The 23,147-nt window shown below is 40.7% G+C and overlaps 1 protein-coding gene and 1 pseudogene across 1 annotated transcript in view; both read left to right on the plus strand.

The window, feature by feature from the left end:
• The first annotated feature begins 2,456 nt into the window (after nt 1–2,456).
• Nucleotides 2,457–23,147, plus strand: part of LOC110986968 (uncharacterized) — a 32,539-nt gene continuing 11,848 nt past the window's right edge. The window contains exons 1-11 of the mRNA XM_087135628.1: nt 2,457–4,178; nt 18,557–18,671; nt 18,978–19,063; nt 19,560–19,685; nt 20,027–20,142; nt 20,460–20,592; nt 21,148–21,301; nt 21,470–21,569; nt 22,180–22,297; nt 22,648–22,782; nt 23,052–23,147. Coding sequence (XP_086991754.1) covers nt 3,036–4,178; nt 18,557–18,671; nt 18,978–19,063; nt 19,560–19,685; nt 20,027–20,142; nt 20,460–20,592; nt 21,148–21,301; nt 21,470–21,569; nt 22,180–22,297; nt 22,648–22,782; nt 23,052–23,147 — 2,322 coding nt within the window. The 5' untranslated portion in view covers nt 2,457–3,035. The remainder of the gene's footprint in view (nt 4,179–18,556; nt 18,672–18,977; nt 19,064–19,559; nt 19,686–20,026; nt 20,143–20,459; nt 20,593–21,147; nt 21,302–21,469; nt 21,570–22,179; nt 22,298–22,647; nt 22,783–23,051) is intronic.
• LOC147799442 (plexin-B-like) lies at nt 9,863–12,855 on the plus strand (annotated as a pseudogene).

Consider the following 23,147-nt stretch of genomic DNA (forward strand, 5'->3'; position numbering starts at 1 on the left):
TTTGAAATAACAGGTACATTTAGGAAGTACTGAGTTTGAAAATGGAGCTACTTGACAATGCCATTTTTCTAACTCCGAGTTCCGATATTAAACTGGTGGCCAATGAGGCACGGATTAATTCAAATGACAAGTTTCAGTCAGCCCGATCAAACTTAAGTATAACGGGAGTTACGGGGGGGGGGGCAGGATGGCCTAAGCGCCTTTTCAGGCGACGATGGGATAAAAACCAAAAGCTAATACTGATTTGACATCCAATGCAATCTCGATGTCGGTTTTTGTGGTTGAAATTCCAGCAACTAGGATTGTTAATTTCTTTCGAGTTTATTTCATTATTTTCCTGTTTGTATTTTTCGGGCAGACCTGTCTCACTAGGATAAGTGATGGATCAATCTTTCACAAGAAAAGGAGCGGCATATGCAACGCATTTGTTGCAACTTTTGGAGGTAACCCAAGAAGATATGGGACGTCTTTTTTGAGAGAATTTTACTTGAAAAATATCAAATTACTCTGCAGTTAAAAGCGAACAAAATTTGTTGTTGTAACAAATGAAAATGTATTTCCATTAACAAAATGGGAAGGCAAGTGCCGCCCGACTGTGCCACTCCTGGATCTCTTACTATTGAATCACCAATAACAAACATTATACGCCGGACAGCTTTTATACTGAGATCACTGAGAAGAAGTGGACCCAACACGGTTGGAATCAGTTTCACCGTCGAAGATTTTAAAAATGAATGAAACTAAATCAGCATCAATCCTGTAGCTCACTCTATTCAAACCTAAAAAACTGCCTTGTGGATTCTGCGCCCAGGGACACGAAAAAAAATGTGGTGAGGGAAAAATGCAAAAGTTATGCGGTGTTGACCAAGCATTCAGGCGCACGGACTCCTGAAATTCACAAGGAATCGCAGTTACCGGCTTCCATATAGGACTCTTCTGGGATCTCGGGGTTCCCGGCCCAACGCACTTCCTCCCTGCCCATCCATTTAACCCCCAAAGGGTTCGAGCGACCATGCAAGGGAGGAAACGAGACAAGCCCCTAAGCCCTGGCCGCCGAGTGGGCCATAACGTCTCGAACCTGTACTAAGGCGCTCACCTGGACTTCGCGGACAGTGCTAGCCGCAGAGCTTACCCGGTAGGCTAAGGTACTGCTGGTATTTGAAGGGGGTGAATTGGTCTCTTTTCTACAGACCAATGTGACGGTGATCCATGAAAATCGTAAATAAATGAGGAGAGATTCAAGTTGTTTTTTTAATAAAAATATGAATACCTCCAGTGGAACTCCTTTCTGCTGGCGGGGGGTGTCCCTACCCCCCAGCCTATACCCCCTTGAAGTAAATACAAACAAATAAACCAATAAAACGCCCCTCCCTCCCCAGAGAACTTTACATATAGCCAAAATAACAAGATTTAGTCCTTCGTCTTCGAAGATATAGCGATACTTGTCCTCTCCAGTAGTTTGGGATACACAGGACATTTGGTTGGTCCGTAAGGTCGTGGTTTGAGCCGATTTGTGAGGGAACGGGTTACATGTTTGTTATAAACGATTCAGGATCGCTGTTTTCGAGCAAGATAGATTTAACACGGCCAGTTTCATCGTTTGGATAGTGTTCCTTCGTTTTGAACGCACACAGGACAGTCAGTTACGTTTTAGCCAATTAAAAGCTTTGCTTCTCATGCTCCACCCACATTTACTGGCTATTTGACCGTCGACTACTTAATCTTGTTATTCAAATAATAACCCTGACAACAATTCATAAGCGAAGTAACGACTCGGTTAACCGCATTATTTTCTATCTATAGTGATGGATCACCCTTCATGCCTAACACTGTATTGGCCACTTGAATTGAAAGATTTTTCGAAGAAGATTTTCGCCTTGAAAATAATAGTCGGACCTATATTTGCGCAGTATTAGTTCAGTTGATTCAGTCTTCAAAGCGATCAACACATCCGGAATGAATTGTTAACCTTAGAAATACCGTCATTGATCAAAAATAATCAACATTACGTAATCACGACTTGAACCGCTTCATGTTTGTCCTGAAGATAAAACTAGCCAGTCAAAACATAAACGAAGTTGTTATAGTATTCTTTCATTTGGACCGTTTAAAACACGTGTAGATACATACAACGAAAGCTATCCCATTACAAGAAAACGAATACAATAGAACCAGTCAGTAGTTCAAAAGTTTAATCAAATGTTAGTGCTGGACTTGATTAAGCACTAACACATTCAGTTAACGTGGGACTCAAATCCTTTTGATCATGCATAGGGCCTAATGTGGGCAAGTGGAAAAGCGTTCGACACCTCCGTCCTTCGAAATGCAGTTATCAGGCAATTAACTTTTAACTTTAAACCTGCAACAAGGAAGCCAAATTTCATGTAATTTACTGCTTATTTATTTTCTTTAACTGTCAGACAGTTATTCGTCATCAACCCCGCTGACTGTCGTTTTTCTTATAATGCACCCGAATAAAATTTGTACATCTGTAACATTTGTACGATTTTTCCTTGAAGCTCTCGCCATCCACGGTAGATCACTGTATTGTTTATGTTCAATTATTATTTTGTAAGAAAAACCAGCCCAATACAAACTTTAAATAAGCATTTCCACCAGGAAACGATAATCTTAAAAGTATACAACACAGAGTTTTAACGCATGTGCACAAGTTCAGGTTCTGGTTTTGTTGCCCGCTATCCACTTCAACTAAAGTATCCTAACAAAACAGTCAGTCATGAGTAAAGAACTATGTACCCATGCTTTTTGTACCTTATTGTACCTGTACAATTCCGTAGTGATGCCATTCTAAGAATGGTTTAATGTATTGTCAAATGATGTCCACTTGAGTTTGTGATCTTCAAACCATATTGAAGCAGCTAAGAGGCAAGCCAGTGCAGCTAAACCATTTCCTCTTACAAGATGATTCTACGTCACACTTCTCAAATTACTGAGCACGAAGATCCGCTTCGACAGGAATAGGGACGGGTCACTAACGCGCCCTGCAGTCGGTGTATCTTGAAATACTTGGCATCATGGGACGATGGAGACGGAGTCACGCTGTATCTGTGAGTGCTATTGTCCTCTCCATGATGAGCATCTTATGTTTCGATGTTTGTCCAACCTCAGCGGCGTGGCAAGGACATCTGTCAGCCTATGAGCTAGCCAGCTTCAATAATCCTGATCAAGAAGATGTACCTCGTGCCCAAACGTTCAACCATTTTGCCTTGAGTGATCATGGTGATGTCTATGTTGGAGCTGTCAATTGGTTGTACAGGTTGAATAGTAGGTTGGAGCAGATACAGAATGCTTCAACGTGTGATGACAGTATACCTTACAATGGGATGCCGTGTCGTCGTACAAATAACTACAACAAGATACTGGTAGTTGACAGTACTCGGCCGAACAGTCTGATAACGTGCGGTGGTGTGTTTGATGGTATATGTCAATGGCGAGAGTTACGGCATATCAAGGTTGTAGTGAGTGAATCAGTCCCTTATGTTGCAGGCTTCAGTGATGCAACCACAGTTAATTTGGTTACTCGTGGAAGTTATGAGAAAGAAACCTTTTACATTGCTGTTACTCACACCGTTGTAAACGTTAATGGTCGTGGAATGTTTCCTACAATTACAAGACGGAACCCTGAGCCTTATCTTCTCTTAGCAGCTTCAGAAATCAGTGATATGGTATTTGTCAGTAGTCGTGCCATATTGAATCATTTTGCCATTGAATATGTTTCTGCGTTTGAGTACTATGGATTTACGTATTTCATTGCCTCCCAGAAAGAGGATCTAAATGCTGCTCATTATGTATCCAAGATTAATAGAGTTTGTCAAACAAGCCCAAATCTGGATGCATACACCGAAATCACCATCAAGTGTAATGGATCGGATGGTAGTGTGTACAGCTTGGTGCAAGCAGCTCACTTTGGACCAGCAGGACCTGATCTAGCGGCATCACTGGGTCTTCATGCAGACGAAAAGGTACTGTATACTGTGTTTGCCAAGAACCAAGGAGCTCCGGGTACCAGTGATGTACCTACCAATCACTCAGCACTGTGTGTGTACAGGATGACTGATATCTTGGCTGGCTTCAAAGAAGCAGTACGGGGCTGTATTCAGGATGGTGCAGCATACTCTGTAGGCTACTTGGCTGGTTCTTTCTGCAGCATTTTTGCGGTAAGTAGACTAAATCAGACAAATGGTGCACCTACGTGTACTGATCACTCAGCATTGTGCGTGTACAAGATGACTGATACCTTGGGTGGCTTCACAGAAGCAACACGGGGCTAACTCAGAGTGGTACTGCATACTCTCTAGGTTATTTGAAAGGGTTCTTTCTGCAGAACATTATCGGTAAGGACAGTAGACTAAATCAGACAAATGGTACACCTACCGATCAATTAGCATTAAGTGTATGGGATGTGACTGATATCTTCAATCAGAGAAGTGGTTTCAGAGAAGCCGTAGGGATTGTATTCGTGATGGAGATACATTTTACTCTGTAGTTTGTTTGGAAGAACGTGCTGCAGCAGTTTTCAGGGAAGGAAATTTGTACGCTGTTTCTATAGACCATCTGAATCGTGCACACAATTGATTAATCGACATGTCGTTCAAATCACAAGGACCGAGTCTCCGATTATTTCTGATCTTCCAAGTGGGGTCAAAGAAAAAGCCTGAAAGAAAATGTTTAAGGGGGTCAAACCTTTTTCAGGGTAAACATTTAAGTTTTTTGCTTAATACAGCCTTTACGATCTTTTAGTTGATGAGATTACAATTTTTTTGAAGGAGAGGAAGATGGACCAAAATTTCGCCTTTCCCGTTATTCGAGTCCTCCCCCAACCTCTTAAGTTACATAAGAAATAATGCAAGTGTGAACACCCTGACAAAGGACTCCTTGGAAACAGCTTGTCTTGAAGCACAGAAGAACTTGAGTGTTTAATACTCCTTAACGGCAGCCCTTGAAACAAGTCCAGAGTCAGTGGTTCGCTGCAATTAATTGACAATGAATACGTGTAAACCTCATATAATGTACATGTGCATCAACCCTAATTAGCACCCGCTTACGTGATTATAAAAGAAAATTACCAACTATATCATGTGTAGAATGAATTTACTTATAATGTACCTAGTGTACTTGCCACGTGTGGAACCCAAAAACCATTAACACAAGTATACAGTTGTACATGTGACTGCATGTAGTAGACTTATTATAAACAGAAGTAGTAATAACCCTCTATGATTTTACAAATGTTACAACCCGTTCCTGTACTCCCCTAACCAACCTTCAACGCTAATCTAATATTATTTGGTGATTTCTAACAAGGGAGAATTATCTCTTCTGACCAACTGTTGCATTCCTAGGGTTTACTTAGCTAATAAACTGCCTGTATTGTGGTTCAACCGTCTTCTTACATCTCGAGGAAAGACGTTTCTGGAACGCGAGTGTGGATCGCATAACATTACTAAAAGAGGGGCTTTCATGAATTTACACGCTGCTACACCCCCCTCAAAATTTTGGCTGCTTTCTTGCCCCGAGATCCACCCTCGAGAGACGAGTATAATTATTTTGACGTTTGGAACTGCAAGGAAAAATCAAGCTGCTTGGCAGGCACATTCCGGAAGACAGTACAGACCCTCAGTAATAAGTGTGCAATACAGCTCCACAAAAGGAGTCCATCGGGTAGACTTTTTGATTGCTTTTTTGGTGGATATTTAAATTCTATACCGTGTCAAGTTTCAAATACGGTCACATAAAAAGATAAATACGTATTCATGTTGTTTTTGTTCAAATAAAGATTTCAGGGGTATAACTTCTCGCTGTAATACGGGAGAAGGGATTTCCTGAACTTTTGACTAATGCCACAGGAAACGTACACGTACAGACATATAAAAATATGGAGTGTTTCTGCAGCGTAAACACTTGTTTAAACTGAAAATATATATGGGAATCCCTTCAGCCAAAGGGGAATTCAGCCACACCTGAAACAGTCACTTTTAAGTGCATGGTTGATGATCGGCTCGCTTGAGGCATATGCATTTATCATAACTTTCGTCGGAAAAGAAAAAACTTCAGTAAAATTAATAAGTGAATATAATCGTTGTGATTTTCTGAAGTTATTAATGAATGGGAAACAATATGTGCTTATCCGAGTAATGGAGAACTGATTATTTTAATGTCCCTAGCCCGCAATGGCTCATTGCGTTCTAGGCCAATTCAAACATAGCACGAGTCGCGCACGCAAGAGGCAAAGGTCATACAGAACACGGTTAGAGATGTGTTTGAAAAAGATTAACTTTACTATGTTATAACCATGCAGGAAGGACACAGGAGGAGTTGTAACTCAGGCACTTCAAAGCGTCCAATGATGGTCGCCGCCAAGTCTGATGAATAATAGAAAACATTCCAAAAATGCCTTATTGCTGCCTGCATCTTAGCTGGACAAGTGGGGCCAGTAATATACTAATACCTTGGCAATACTTGTAGTTTTTAGCTTGCAATTAAATACAAACTATCGATGTGACCAAGAAACAGAGAGAGAAAAATTCCTGAGATTAGACCTACTTTTGCTATCATAAATAAACTTTTAAAATTTTGACACACTGTTTCATTATCCATACAAAGTTTGTAAATCTAGTCTCCTCCGTCCAATATACATCAGTGTCAAAGACTTGGTACGAATTTGGCTAAAACTGGCCAACAAAATGTTCACTACTACTGGAAGGCTTAGTTCATTAGCAACAAAATGCACTATTTCATCACAAGGAGTGATCGTGAAATCTCATAAAATACGCCTTTGTACAAATGCCATAATAAAAATGATTCAAACAAAACACAAAATCTTACAAACAGCTTGGCTTTATATTTCCTAAAAGAAGTCCAGAAGAAAGCGTTCGATAAGGGCAACAACTGCACATGAACAATTCGGGTATACAGCCTAATAAAAGCAACTGTGCAAACACTTCACTTGATGTTGCGGATCATATCAAGCGCCAACGATGGCATGAATATTCAACTTCCTATACTGCAGTACACAACGTTTTAGGGATGCAGATTACCAACGAAAAATTGTGGCGACGATCATGGGGTACAAAGGGAGCTTGTGGTTGCAAAACAGGTGGTGGGTAGCAGGCGTGCGCTGCGCTCTGGCTATGGACATACCGGGAATGCCAGAAAGTGGTAATCGGCCAGATGTTATAGCCCGGGCAGTTCAAACTCCTTCTGTGTCCGTCCTCCAAGATGCAGCATTCCAAGCTGTGTGTAAATATAGGTCTTCAGACGAGCCGAACCGAGCCAACCAGGAATGTGCTCGTTGATATTTAGGAGATAAATAAACAACATAAGTATTTTGGACTTACTGTACATAAACTATGCCACTATAAGTACCGTAAATTATTTTATTTTTTCTTTAAAACGACATTTTAATGCAGCCGTATATTGAGTTAATTTATCAGGAAACAAATAAAGGCAAGGAAAACGTAACGTAATGTGTATATTTAGGTCCCCTTTCTTTTTCAGTCGTCTTCACTTTACTATGAAAAGGAACTTCCTTGTTCTAATTTTAAGGAACAAAGGAACTAATTCACATCTTTTGCTTCGCTACGTGGTGACCTTGCCATGCTGCTCTCACTGACCTAGCAATGTGAACTTATCAGCTCATTGTCGCAAAGTGTTAGAACAAAATATGAGTAATCTGCTGACTCAGTGGTGGCCAAATTATCTCTCGTCCACCGTAGTTAGATGCTGATAATGGTACGTAATTAGATTTTGCACGTGGACTTCATTCGAACCTTTGGTCAAGTCCAAGCACTTAATGATCTCAGTCCAGCCTTAGCAGATGTACGCATCTTGGAACGGATTTTTTTTTTGTTAATAATACGAAAAAAAGGGACTGAACACTTTTTGCGATCTTTTGATTTGTCAGCACTTTCATTAAATTCCTCACGACAATTATATCTTATCGTAGATGATTGATCCAAAGTCTCTTTCAAAGAACCCAGTTTTAATCACATGTAGATAAAAGGGGCATTCTATCCTAAATCATTTTGATGGTAGCCTTTCACGGGTGCTCCAGTGCAGTCCAGAGTATCATACTGACCTTTTCATCACCCATGAGCATGAAAGATAAGTTGGAAGTCGGACAGGCCACCATGAAGGCAAGACAGCCTTATGACCTATTCTTATTAAACCCCCTTCGCCAAAAAAATAGCTTGACGATTATTTACTTCTTGGTTCGGCCTTTGAATAATGCCAGATCTTTTGTGTGTTGACACTTTCAAATAAACCAGCCTAACACAAAATTGTGCGCATTTTCCACTTGAAACTTGAGGAAAATGCTCGTTTTTCTCTAACTAGGATAACTCCTTCAAGCTGGATTTTTGATGATGACTCCCTGGACTGTTCCTCTTCATCTGGCCACAGATAAACTTGACCCCTAAATGCCTCTGAAACTTTTTTTCAGAGAGGGAGAAACATTGTGTGGACGTGTGCGAGTCCACACAACGCCATCATATCCTACATTATGTGGAATTCTTTTGTGCAGAGGGCCACACTATGTATGCCACGCCTGCACACGCACAGACGACGTTTACTTGTCCGCTTTAGACGACCACAGCCTATGACACCTTGTAGTGTTAGCTGGTAATAACAGCGAGTGTCTTGTTTGGAAAATATTCAAGCAGATGTAGTACGCTTTGTATAACAACAATGCCGTGAACCTCCACATTTACAGACAAGCAAACAGACGCTTAAGAAAAGAGTGCATTAGAACTATTGATGACAAGAATTGCAAATTTTGAAACTGCTACCATTGCACCAAGAGAGGGACGGTAATAGGGTTGGTTTATTTTGTTGCCCCTCTTTGAAATAAACGTGTAAAAAGTCCCAAAATGTAGACCTATCTGTCAGGGGGTCAAGGGTTACATGAAAATTGTCCAAATTTAAGACACCCCCCCCCAAAAAAAAGAAGCTTAATCCCAGAAAATTTTATTCTGGATCCGTTTTCGCATTACATCAGACAAAAAAACTAGTCAGTTGTGATATTTGTTTTAGTAGACCAATACTGTGAAAATAGATACGCTTTCTCACTTTATTATTTCTTATAGTTTCCCTCAATTCATTCTGTTAATACAAACATTCGTTGATTTAATTTACAGGTTAAAAAACAAAATTTAACGTACGCAATGAAAACATTACGTAGTCTGTGTATTTAGGTCCAGTTTCCTTCTTTTTTCAAATCGTCTGAATTTGCAGTGAAAAGGAACTTCCTTATTCCAACAGTTCTGGAAAGAAACGGAAAATACCTCGAATGTCATGTGGTGACTTTGCTTATTTGGAACATACTACTTTCACTTAGCTAGTATTGTGAACTACTGTACCTTAGCTTACTGTACGGCAGTGCATACAAACGAAACGCGCACAATCGCTTGACTTTGATATTGCAAAATTTCAAAATCATCGTGCATCCATCGCATAGGATGCTGATAACGATCAGCTCTTGCACATAAATGTCATATAAATGATTGGTCAAATCCTAGCACTTAATGATCTCTTCCAGCCCGAACAGGTTTGAGTATCTTGTAATAAGGCGCCGGTCTCCTAGAAATAATGCACAATAAAAAGGACTCAAAACTTTTTTGCGATCTGCTAATGATTTACCAGAACTTTTAATCAATTCTTCAAGACAGTTATATAAGAATTGTATTGTCACGGACAATTGGTCCGAAGTCCGTCTTCAAAGGAACCATTTTAAGAACAAAATGATCAACGTTTTGGGGGAAAAGTGGCATTCTTTCCCTAAATCATTTTGAATTGGCCTTTCGTGTGGGTGCTTCAATGCAGTCTAACACTTTGTATTGATCTCTTCAACACCCCTTAATGTGAAAGATAGGTTTGAGGCCAAAAAAAGCCATCAAGAAGAAATTAAATCCTTTTGGCATATTTTTGTAGGAGACCGTGCCTTAGCAAGGGCGACCTCACTGTTTTAATTCTAAACATGAATATGCATAATGTGTAGCTGATCCACATTGTATCTGGGTGATTTATATGTTTGTATGTCAAGTAATTGTTACTTGGTGACCTTTGTGCTTCCCACGCATAAGGACTGGTTGTACTTGGTAGACTTCCACCAGGAAAATAAGTCCAAAGATTATTGTGGCGCCGGGGGCCGGCCGGTCGCGGGTAGGGGCGCCCGTCTACCTCTACGGTGTGGTGCGGCTGGCGCCCTTGCTGGACCAACCGGGAGACCCCGCCGCGCCAGCGCAGTGAGGCTTTTTTTGGCGGCCTCGAGTTCGGTTTTGTTGTGAGTCTTCGGACAGGCGAGGTTTGATTGGTTGGTTTTTCCCTCGAAAACAGAAGTTCTGAGCGCAGTGTATTTTATTGCCTCCGCGTGGAACCCGTAGACCGTCGGAGTGTTACATTATTTTAGACAACTGACTGAATGCATCAAAATAATTGTCATGTACAATAATAACCCCTTGTATTATGTGATATTTTGGTGACATGCTAATTGAGGCTCACGTTACTTGTACTATAATTTACTTGGTAAGTAACTCTTTGCGTATGAATGCATGTACAAACAAGACAGTATAAGAGACGGTCGAAGACTTTGACTGGGTTGGCCGTGGAGTTCGAGTTTTAGAGGGACGCGGAGAGCATGGGTATATTTTATTGTCAGTAGCACCCATTTCCACCGTCTGTGTAGCCATAATCCATGGCGATTGTGTAGTACACTCTACACGGAAACCCCCAGTGGGTATGTGACCCCTACCTTTGAAACGGCTCTACGATCATTTACTTCTTGATCCATTTTGAATGATTACTGTTTTTCCTCAAAGCTCTCAAATGACAGTTAGTTTGTCTTGTTCCATTGTTATTTTGTGATAAAGTGACCTAATACAAACATGGTAATTTCCACCCGGAAACGAAAGCCATATAAGTGTGCACAACACAGAAATTTATGTATGTGCACAAGTTCATGTACCAGTAGTTGCCCGCTGTGCACTTCAAGTACGGTATCCTATACAGAACAGGATCGTTCGTCCATGAAGAACCCTTTTTACCCCATGTTTTTCGTAACCTAGCAATCTTGTAATTTCCGCAGTGGTGTCACTCAAAGGACAGTATTCAAATGTGGTTGTCAACCTGTGCTTGTTATCGTCACACCATATTGCACCAGCTGTGAGGCAAGGGAGTGGTAATGAAATCGTTTCCTTTTATGCGACGATTCTGCATCACATTTCTCAACTGAGTTCGCCAATCTGCTTGGACAGGAATATTGACGAGTTAATTTATGCACCGTGTTGGAGAGAACACACACTTTGCAGATACTAGCGCAGGGGCTATGTCAGAGCTGTCTGGGCACCCCAGATCTTAATGCATGCGTAGAGTGCAAACAGGGAGAGTCGGCTACTCTTCATGAATAGAGGAAGAGGTTGGGGGGAATAACACTTCTTAGCAATCAGATGGCAAACAAAATATGTCTGTTTCCATCACACAAAAAAAACATTTTTGCAGTCACTTGGCTGATTTTTTTCATTAAATAATACCGTCAGTCGCTGGAACATCGTTTAGTGCTGTGATTTCGTTTTGGGTAGGAAAATATTCATTTGATAAGCTTAGTCGGAGCATCATGGGACACGAGAGACCGAATCACGCTGTCCTCTTGCGTGGTATTGTTTTGTATATGAACATCATTTATTTCAATGTTAGTATGATTTCAGCAGAGTGGCAAGGACATCTGTCAGCCTATGAGCTAGCCAGCTTCAATAATCTTGATCAAGAAGATGTGCCCCGTGCCCAAACGTTCAACCATTTTACCTTGAGTGATCATGGTGATGTCTATGTTGGAGCTGTCAATTGGTTGTACAGGTTGAATAGTAGGTTGGAACAGATACAGAATGCTTCAACGTGTAATGACAGTATGCCTTACAATGGGATGCCGTGTCGTCGTACAAATAACTACAACAAGATACTGGTAGTTGACATTACTTGGCCGAACAGTCTGATAACCTGCGGTGGTGTGTTTGATGGAATATGTCAGTTACGACAGTTACAGAATATAAACGATGTAATGGGTGAATCACGGCCTTACGTTGCAGGATTTGAGGATGCAACTACTGTTAGTTTGATTGCTCCGGGAAGAAGTGGAGAAGAAACACTTTATGTTGCTGTTACTTACACTGGCATGAATGTTGGTAATATTTTTTCATGGACGATAACACGAAGACATCTTGGGCGCAATCGCTTTTTATCATATTCAGCAGATGCAGATACAGTTGCTCTCAGGAGCTTCGGCGGCAGGTTTATCATAAACTATATTAAAGGATTTGACTACAGTGGATTCACATACTTTGTTGCCACCCAGGAAGAAGATTTGAATTTTGCCACTTATATTTCAAAGTTGAGCAGAGTTTGTTAGACGGGCCCAAATTTGGATGGATTCACAGAAATCACCATACAATGCAGTGGATCAGATGGCAGTGTGTATCCCTTGGTTCAAGCGGCTCACTTTGGACCAGCAGGACCTGATCTAGCGGATTCACTGGGTCTCTGTCCAGACGAACAGGTGCTGTATGCCGTGTTTGCCAAGAACCAAGGAGCTCCGGGTACCAGTGACGTACCCACCAATCACTCAGCATTGTGTGTGTACAGGATGACTTATATCTTAGCTGGCTTCAAAGAAGCAGTACGGGGCTGTATTCAGTATGGAGATGCATACTCGGTGGGCTACTTGGATGGTTCTTCCTGCAGCACGTTTTCGGTAAGTAGACTAAATCAGACAAATGGTGCACCTACCAATAATTCAGCACTGTGAACACGATGTCTGGTATCTTGGCTGGCTTTAGAGAAGCAACACGGGGCTGTATTCAGAATGGTGTAAAATAATCTAGGCTATTTGTAAGGATCTGGCTGTAATGCATTGAGGGTAAGTATTTGTTCACATATTTATAACCACCGCATCTGCTAAAGAGGTGTTCAAAAGGAAAAAAGAAAAAAAAACACCCACTGCAACGACTGCATAACTTCAAACAAGAAGACTGGCAAATGCACTGAACAGTTTATTTTCCACTAGAGGTGGGTGGGTGGAGGAGATAGGATTGCGCCACCCCTATACAACCGATGTAAAACAACATCAACATCGTTGATTAATTTATGACTTATTTCAATCAATCTAAGCAGAAGAGACGGATTTTTATAACGCGTTATAGACAGTATGACAGTATGACACACCTTCTGTTAAGTTGTTTATGCACAATCGCCTGAGTCTACACACAATTTTACATTCCTGTATTCATTTAATAAGCTTGAGCAGCCCATTGAACCTATGCAGGGGCACAGATTTCACTGTAATTTTCTCTCAGCTTTTGCACTTTTATCAATTTTTATTCAGAAAAATCTAAAAACATTATAGCTATTACTCTCAAGTGTGCGTGGAAGTTTTGGAAAACAAAATAAAAATATCGAAATTTCGTTTGTTCGAAGCGCACGAGGTGAAAAGAAATCAGTAAGGCTCCGTTCTGTGTGAGCTTCAAAATAAATAATGTGATACAATAGGTACCATCCACCATTCTCGGTCGACTACGTAAGTGGCGAAACATTTACCTCTAAAAGGACAGTAGCGGCTCACAGCTGTAGGTTGTGTGGTTGTTCTACGAGAGAAAATAAGAATCAAAAGAGAACAAATTCCTTTTTTCTATATCTGAAGTGCAAAAGGCAGTTGAATGGAAAAGGCAACAAAAAGAAGAGATACAGTAACGAGCGGCTTGTATCAGCCATGGACAGGGGAATGGGTGTGCTCAAGGCATTTTGACAGAAGTTGGGTCAGTTATGACACCATGGACACCAACAAAAGGTTGACCCTCTGTATGAAACTAGTGCCTGCATTGGCCAGAGAAGAGGAGACCATGACAGAGTCCAAATGGCTGTTGATCCACGAGCAGAAAGAATTCTCAAAAGAAAGCATGTACTTTACACCTCTGACATTGCTGATGAAGACACATCAAAAGGCTTGTTAACCCCACCCCAGCCCCCCCCCAAAAAAAATCTGCAGTTTCTGGTCAGAAGCAGACTCTTAAATTGGTGCAGCGACGTCGACACGTCTCTTTTTACCCTAACTTTTTCTCTGGAAATGTACGTATAACGCAGGATGTGCATCGCGACTGCATGCGTAGGTAACGCCGGCGGCTACTAACACTAAAATAGACTGGTCCTCTCACTTTTTACTTTTTCGACTTGTACATGTACACTGGACATACTACCAGCTCATTCGTCTGGTTCCCAGGTGTAAATGTATAAAAAAAAAATGATGTCATCTCAAGAAGAGTGCCTGACTACATGTATGGGGAACTATACCCCCCCCCCAAAAAAAAGTTAAACTTACGCAGAAGCAGGATTCCAGTCGATTAGTTTGGCAGCTTTGGGACATCATTTCAAGGACAAGGACATCTGTCAGCCTATGAGCTAGCGAGCTTCAATAATCTTGATCAAGAAGATGTACCCCGTGCCCAAACGTTCAACCATTTTACCTTGAGTGGTCATGGTGATGTCTCTGTTGGAGCTGTCAATTGGTTGTACAGGTTGAATAGTAGGTTGGAACAGATACAGAATGCTTCAACGTGTGATGACAGTATGCCTTACAATTGGATGCTGTACATGTCATCGTACAGATAACTACAACTACTCGGCCAGACAGTCTGATAACCTGCGTTAGTATTTTTGATGGTATATGTCAATTACGACTGTTACGGGATATTTAGGGAGCGTCTCAAAAATCGGGAACGTTCCCGTTCCATTCTACCGTTCCCAATTCAACGCTGGCGTTCCGTCGCAGCGTTCGGTTGGGAACGCGTGTTCTCAGTGGAACGGTCCTGCTGTTACATTCGCAATCAGGAAGAAAGATTTCTGTCATTCATTTCTAGACCTTGTGTCTCAAGCACGGCAGAAGGAGCACAGTAATTTGTGATTTACTGAGGTTAATCTTTCTCCCGTTTTTCTTGTTCATATTCACCATAGCATAGCTTACCATGCAATGAATTTAGATTATATCTTGACACCGTTGGTTTTATTGTGTTAACTTTAACGTCTGTACTCGGGAGCGTTTTACTCATTGTCGGGCTTGCGTGGTAGAGGAATTTATCATCGCAATGTTTCCGCGCATGATTCCATCATATCAGAAACAATTTGGAAACTTATCGTAGCCTATAATTGAAGGGGTGCGGGGTGAGGTCTTCAAATATCACCGAAAAGGTTGAACGACGTGACAGTTGTCATAGATTTTCATATTGTCATATATAAACGCTGTTAGCGAAAATAGACATCCTATCCTCAAATCACTTTGATACTGGCCTTTCATGTTACTGCTGCATTGAACTTATACGTATTGTATTGACCTCTTCAACAACAATGAACCTGAAAGATAAGTTTCAAGTCTGGAAAGCCACTAGGGAGAAATGAAATCCTTATGGCTTATTTTGTTTTAACCCTTCGAGCAGACTCCGCCCCTTAAAACACACCCTTCTTCCATGTGGTGATTGTATTTTCCAGGTCAGTTCCCGCGCATGCCTGAACCTAAACGACTGTTTTATGGTATCTAATGCATCTTTAAGGTCCCCTCTAACTACATTCCATTATTCTGCTGCTGAAGTGAATGTAATACCTGGTCACAACCCAAACAGCCGCCCAGTCAGCACATGTCTAAACAAAGGAGTAGCCACGTCCCCCAATCACACCGTGTTTTTGTCTCCAGGTCAGTTCCCGGTCATGTCTGAACCTGTACAACCTGTACGACTGTTTTATGGTAGCTAATATATCCCCCAGAGATTCTAAATTCTAAATTCCATTATTCTGCTGCGGAAGTAGAACCCAACGGCCTCGACCAGTCGGCACATGTCTGTACACAGAGAGATCCAGTTCCTGTTAATGACCTTATGGACTCCTTAGGTGTGAGTGGTCTTTAAAGAATTATAGCTCCCAATGGGAGTTTACAGGTTTGTGGTGTATGCCTGGGGTGAGGATTACAAGAAATCTCCGCCAAGTTGACCCGTTGGGAAAAATGTCATCACCATATCTGGTGATACCTGTCGATCTGTATCACCACGCCGTTTTAACCAAGACCGATTATTTAATTACTTCTCAAACCAACCCTTTAAAATTTGTTTAACCAGGTCGAGTTTTCGCCCTACTCGCACCTGACGCTGGTTCCTTTTCTTTGTTCAGTCAGTAACTCGCACTGATTCCATTGCTTTCAACTACATCATGTATCATACTTTCGCAGAACATGCATGCTGTACGCAGCCGTGCAAAACAATTCTGACTAGCGCCCTCTTCCGGCCTTACACCTCTTTGTTCTCACAGCCCACCCCGGATTTTACGCGCGGAATTAGAATATTTATGTTACATCCTCGTTTTCATTTATTCGCATACGGGACATTCTTTGGGGCATTTTCAGATTTTTCTTGTTGAGCAAAAACGCGCAAGTTGTTGATTTCAATCCAACTTCGGCGAGATAGCATCTCCCTTTTTTCCCTGAGCTGATAGCAATTACATTCTGGTAGCCTGAAGAGTTGCAATGTGTAAATACACATACTTTGATTGTTATACGATCTTTTAATGATGTACCAGTACTTGAAGAATTGAACTTGAAGAATCATCTCACAGCAATGGATGACTGTTAGTACATAACCTTATGATTGTATTGTCCAATAATTGGAAATTTGTTTTACATGTGAGGTGAATCCTATACAATTGACTCTATAGCGAGCTTTAATATTGTGGGGAACACCCAAGCAAATTTCCGTTCTGTGACCACTACATTTGTTAAAGGGGGAAATGAAACCTTCATAAAATTTACTCTGGCTAGTATTTATCGTTGTATGGACTTTCAAGAGTGGGTAAGACTAATGACTTTGTTATCTCCTCACTATGAACAGCAAAAAACAATATCTTTGAGATGGCTGATTGGTTAAGCTCGCGGTTGTCAGAGTGTTAGACGGTGGGCTCAAGTCCCAGCGGTGGCTTTTTATTTTCTCAACAATTGCAGTCAGTCAGTAGCTATAAGAGACTGCAATTCACCCCGTCAAATACCAGCAGTACCTTAGCCTAGCGGGTAAGCTCTGCGGCTGGCACTGTCCGCGAAGTCCAGGTGAGCGCCTTAGTACAGGTTCGAGACGTGTGGCCGACTCGGCGACCAGGGCTTAGGGGCTTGTCTCGTTTCCTCCCTTGCATGGTCGCTCGAACCCTTTTGGGGTTAAATGGATGGGCAGGGAGGAAGTGTGGTGGGCTGGGAACCCCGAGATCCCAGAAGAGTCCTATATGGAAGCCGGTAACTGCGATTCCTTGCGAATTTCAGGAGTCCGTGCACCTGAATGCTTGGTGAGCACCGCATAACTTTTGGATTTTTCCTGAACCACATTTTTTTCATGTCCCTGGGCGCAGAACCCACAATGCAATTTTCTAGGTTTGAATACAGGGAGCCTAGTGATCTCAGTATAAAAGCTGTGAGGTGTAAAGTGAAGATTTATTAATGATGATTCAACAGTAGGGTAACTGATCTAGGGATGGCACAGTCGGCGGCACTCGCCTCAGTATTTTATTGATGGAAATACCATGTTATTTGTTATAACAAATTTCGTTTGCTTTCAACTGTAGAATAAATTAGTATTTTCAAAGAGAACTTATCACAAAAGATACGTCCCATATCTTCTTGGGTTATCCCAAAACTGCAAGAAATGCGGCGCAACTGCCAGTCTTTTTTAAGGCAGGTTGATCAAGAACTGGCCAGAAAGGTTTGCCCGAAAAACACAAGCAGAAAAATGATGAAATAAACTCTTAAGAAGCGAACTGCCCCCGTTGCAGGAATTTCACCAACAAGTTTGACTTCAGTGGGAAAAAGACCAAGAGATCGATTAACATGGAAACAGTTTATCATTTTAGCAACCACCTTGAGGCTAAATTTCATATTTATGTAGCATTTCTTTTCATCATTCTGTGGTATTTTATTCGGTTTAAGCCCTCTAGAGCACATACAAGAGTTTCAATGTGATCGTTTGTTAACTTTATTCAAACGAAGTCTTAAAAACGAGAATGCTCAACCGAGGATTGGCAAGTTGCGAAGGACGATTCCGTATGGTTCACGAGTGTCACGAGGGTAACCGCTTTGCGAATGGGAACGAAACACACGGGCTCTCCACTCGGTGTAAAGGGATATCTTGGGCCCTGGAGACACCGTTTTGATCTCTGCCGTCAGTCCAATCATACCCAACCCCCCTTGCTCTCTCCCAATTTGGTCACGCAGCCACCCCCCAAATCAATCCCCAAAACATGCACAGATGCCTGCATGGGTACCTGGACATATTGTATCACCATAAAATTTTGAAATGTGAAAATACAATGTATAGTGCTTATATAACAAATAAACTATATGGCAAAGAGTGTGCCAAGCTACTGCCTGCGCGTACAATACAAAGGCACTTTCTCTCCCTGGGGGTTAAACAACAGAAAAGCTTTATAAGAAAAGGAGTAAATATTTTTTTTTGTTCTCATTATGCGGCCATTACAGGGAGTTCAGCCAGACAATTATCTGTGTAATCCTGTCGCTGATGGCATGACTCAGCTGTACCAGTATGCCAAAGGGATTACTCCAGTCTCATCTACAGCGTTGCTGGAACAGCCAGGTTGATAACCAGTCCTTTAATTTCGGAGTGTATCCTTTTTCCAGATACAATTATCACTCATGTTTTCAGTATGTGCACTCTATTTGATTCTTAGGCCTTTAGGTATGTTTCTAGTCTCATGAGAACTAGCATGTTTTATATATATGCAATATTAGTATTTAGTTACTTTATTTCTTTGATTTATGTCCTCATCGAAACTGTTTATTAAGTAGATATCGTGTTTCCTAAGTATTTTGTGAAAAGGTACAATTCTACGAAAAGTAAGAGTTGCATGTAAATGACTGAAAGAAGAATGATTTTTTTCAGGTACCCTGATGTCATCCATCATTACCAGCGTTGAATTCAACCACACTGTGGCATTCATTGGAACATCAAGTGGAGGTCTTTTGAAAGTAAGTAGCGTTTAGAACGTCAGTTGATCAGTTTGGACTTGTGAAATAACATGACATCTCTCTATTACGAAACAAATTCAGTAACCGTAAAATACGAGGACAAAAAACAAGTACACAAACAAAGCGATCGTTTGAATTCCAGGACAAGAACCCTGTTTACATTTTTTGGTCAGATACGAGGGTTTAACTTCAAGATGATGAAACTAATTGCAAAGACTGTTTTAATACTCACGGGCATAGCTGTAACTGGCAGATTTGACCATACTCTATGCTGAGTGTAGCTGTGTCTTCCTTTGACTATATCTAAACACGTTTGTTTCACCTCTATTTCAAACACAAATGATATGAAAGACTGTACTGTTTCATTCTCAAGCCTTGCCATTTGCTGATTGTCTAGGAATTGGATATAATGTCATAAACAATCATATCAATCAAACATCTGTCATCTTTTAACAATGCTTTAAACATCTTAGTAATTTCGTTTGTTGATGAAAAGGTTCACATTGAAAGCTACACAACAGCCAGATTGTATGAGAGAGTGCCTCTAGATACCAGCCCAGTACTGACAGATGTCAAGATAAACGACACAACCAGAGAGATTTATGTACTCACTGAACAAAAGGTATTCTTTGGGATTTTTGCAGGTTTTCAAACCTGAGAGTCCAACGTGTAATTAAATGTGCATCATGGCTGACCACACATATTTGAAATCTTCAAAAATATTTTCCTCAGTTAAAGAAAATCATATTAAAAATGTAATTACAATTATGTCATATAATATAAGGGGCCTGCAAAAAAAAGGCTTGGGACAAGGTCAAAATTACAAAAAGCTATATGAAGTCATAAAAAAGGGGCACAACTATAAAGCTTTCCTCTCCCCTTTTAAGTAATGGGCAGAGTACGCTATTGTGCTCATTGTAGCGCTGCTGAAAAGCCGTTAAAAGGTTTTATTTCTCCACACAGTTGATCAAGATGCGTGCCGAGAACTGTGGTCAGTACACCACCTGTGAGGCGTGTATTGGGACTGATGCAGGGAATGATGGAGACCCATACTGTGGATGGTGCACTTTGGAAAGAAAGTAAGTCACAGCGGATGATTCGTTTAAATGTTCGTTGATTAGTCAGCTCGTGGGAATGTTAAGTATGATGAAAAGGTGCATTTGAAATGATACAAGGAGGTGTAAAGATTGGCCCTAGATACCTGAAGATGAAAAAATGAGCACATCTACTTTGATCACTTTGAGGTTGATGTCATAACCATAACACGTGTCTTGTATAATTATGATGTCGTTAACCACTGCAAAATATTTGCACTACAGGTGTATGAACCGATGGTTCCTTTCTTTAGTTACTGTCAACTTATCTGAAGACTAATCTTATCTTTTTATATTTGTAGATGTTCAAGATATTCCGACTGTGACTCCCCAGATGTATCTACTCGCTGGTTGGCCTACAACGCTGCTCAATGCATTAATATCACCAATGTAGCTCCTTACGACAGCCTGCCAATTACTCTCACAGAGCAACAAGTGAGATTTCTAAAAACAAATAAACTAAACATTGTAAATTCAGCAAGAAATGGAACCAAGGGGTACCCCCTAATTTGTCAAATTGTTATACGCACTCTAGACAATTCTTACCTAACACATCCCCATAGATGTCTGAAAAGAATTCCCCAGATTCCAGTGAGACAATGACCAACACAAAGCAAGGGGGTTCTTTCCGTCTCATACCCTGCTTCATATGAAACATTGGGGTTCCTCTTCGTCTCATGGACATGATTTTCAAAAAGAAACCATTTATTATTCGTACGTGTTTCATTCTAACACATGATTTTGCTCTCCCAACAGGTATGATTTCTTGAAACACATGATTTTGGCTTAACGTTATAATAGTGAACTCAAAAAATTAAGATTTTATGTATAAGGACAATTCAATATACTTTAAATTCTGGATTTCAGAAATGTGGCAAACTGCATGCTTATTTATTCACTTTTTAGACATTCAAATTCAGAAGTCTTTATCCCCTGGTTGAGACCAAACCAGAAACTCTAAGACATAATTTCGTTTGGGTTTTCTTCTAGATCGACCTGAATGTACAACAGTTACCTGACCTAGCGACTGGTCAGAGTTATGAATGTTACTTTGGGTCATACCGATCTCCTGCTACAAAGACTGGCGGCGTGCTTACGTGTAGATCTCCACCTAGTGATGGGATACCTGCCATTCAGCCAAGAGGTAAGCCGTTCATCATTCTGTTAAAAGGACGAACCAACAGATTTTTGTTTGTTGGAATCAATAATCAAAGTATCTTCACTTTCAAGGAGCTTGGAAGATACTATTCACGAAAGACTCTGTAGCTAATTCTGCGAATTTCATATTCTTTTTAAAACTCTTTTTATGCAGATGATGCTGTCAGTGTTAATTTTAGTGTGTATTCGACTGAAACAATGGTCCACTTCATCGATACCAGCTTTCACTTTTACAACTGCTCAGTCCATACGTCGTAAGTATTTAACTTTAGATGAGCTTTGAGTGCTTGCAGATTACATAGAAGGTTTGCAGTAGCACCATCTGTTTTGTGAGTATGTATAGTTCTGAAACGAACTGGAGCTAGGGTAACATAATTTGACTTTATTTCGGTTTTAGTTTCATTAAGATTCTTTTCAAAGTAGTTGTCTGAACCCATTCTACAAAACTTCAAAATATCTTGCATGCACATAAAAAGACATATCCCCATCTACTGCATATAAGAATGAGCATTTAATTGGTAAGTGTACGCGGAAAGTCTTACGACCAACCTGCCTATTGAGATAAATAACATATGCAAACCGAATAATGTCGTGGGCACCGGCTTTTCAAAATAGGCTGTGCTGTGAGATGCTACATCAACCCCCCCCCTGCTTCTTTCCCTGTAAGTGCACACATCTTGTGGAAGATCATCCTACGCTTTGACACTTTGCGAGTTTGTTGGTGGTCTTTCATTAATGTTTTCTTTTTCCCATGCATACTCTTTATCCGTAGCTAAATATGTACGTAACATTTGTTCTGGTTAGCGTTGTCCTTTGATTTTGTGCAATGATCTTTTAAAAATGTCATAATTTCATTTTCCTTAGTTGTGTATCCTGTGTTGGTAGTCGATGGGCCTGTGACTGGTGTGTGTTTGACAACAGATGTACTCATGAAAGTTCCACTTGTACTAAAGCTAATGAAATCATCCTTACTGGTGAAAATGTAAGAACATCAAAATCATAATTCATTAGTATATGTTTATATATCGCGACACGGTCGAAAATGAAGGCAGAAAGGTCATAGATATTTCAGGTTTGAGGGCATTTTTAAAAATAAATATCGCATGATAAGTCCAATAATAATTATAAACATGAAATTTTGTTAAACATCCTGACGTCATGTATGCCTGTGTTCTTTAAATAGGCGCCTTTCTTGTGGTGTTAGTGTCTCGTTTCATTTAATTGTAGTTTAATTAACTCAGAAATTATCGTATTCAGCTTTGTTCATTTTCCTATCGTTCCTATCGTTTTTCATGTTAAGATGCTTTACTTCAACTCTCATGAACCATACAGAATCCAGTCTCAACTTTTTCAAAGGGACCTGGATCTTGTCCACAGCTGCAAGCTCAAAGTGGTGAAGTTCTTCTTCCTAATGGAATCAAGAGGAGTATTACAGTCAGGACTGAAAATGTACCAGATGTAGCTCAGGTAAAGAAACATGATACTATCATAAAATAATCCACAAAAACACAAACACAGGGGTTTATGAAACGTATGGGGAAAAATGCTTGCCTTCTGAGGGATGGTTATCACGTGTTATATTAACTGCCTAAGATGATGAATCTGTGCATGTAATACAACAGTTGAAAGCGACTTTCATTCATTAGATGTCGATGTGTGGAGAAAGCAAATTCCCCTCTACAGCCATATTGCTTTCCGATTGTAAAAGTCTTTCGTTTCGTTTGGTTTATGAGTAGATTTCTAGCTACGGTTGTAGTTTGGACATTGAGGGGTCACCCCAGACTGCATTGGCACGACGTTATGGAACGGATATCACATGTGAGCAGAAAGCT

This window comes from Acanthaster planci, linkage group LG04 (assembly GCF_054643075.1).
Source record: "Acanthaster planci isolate LZ-2023a linkage group LG04, COTS_SCS, whole genome shotgun sequence".
Lineage (NCBI taxonomy): Eukaryota > Metazoa > Echinodermata > Asteroidea > Valvatida > Acanthasteridae > Acanthaster > Acanthaster planci.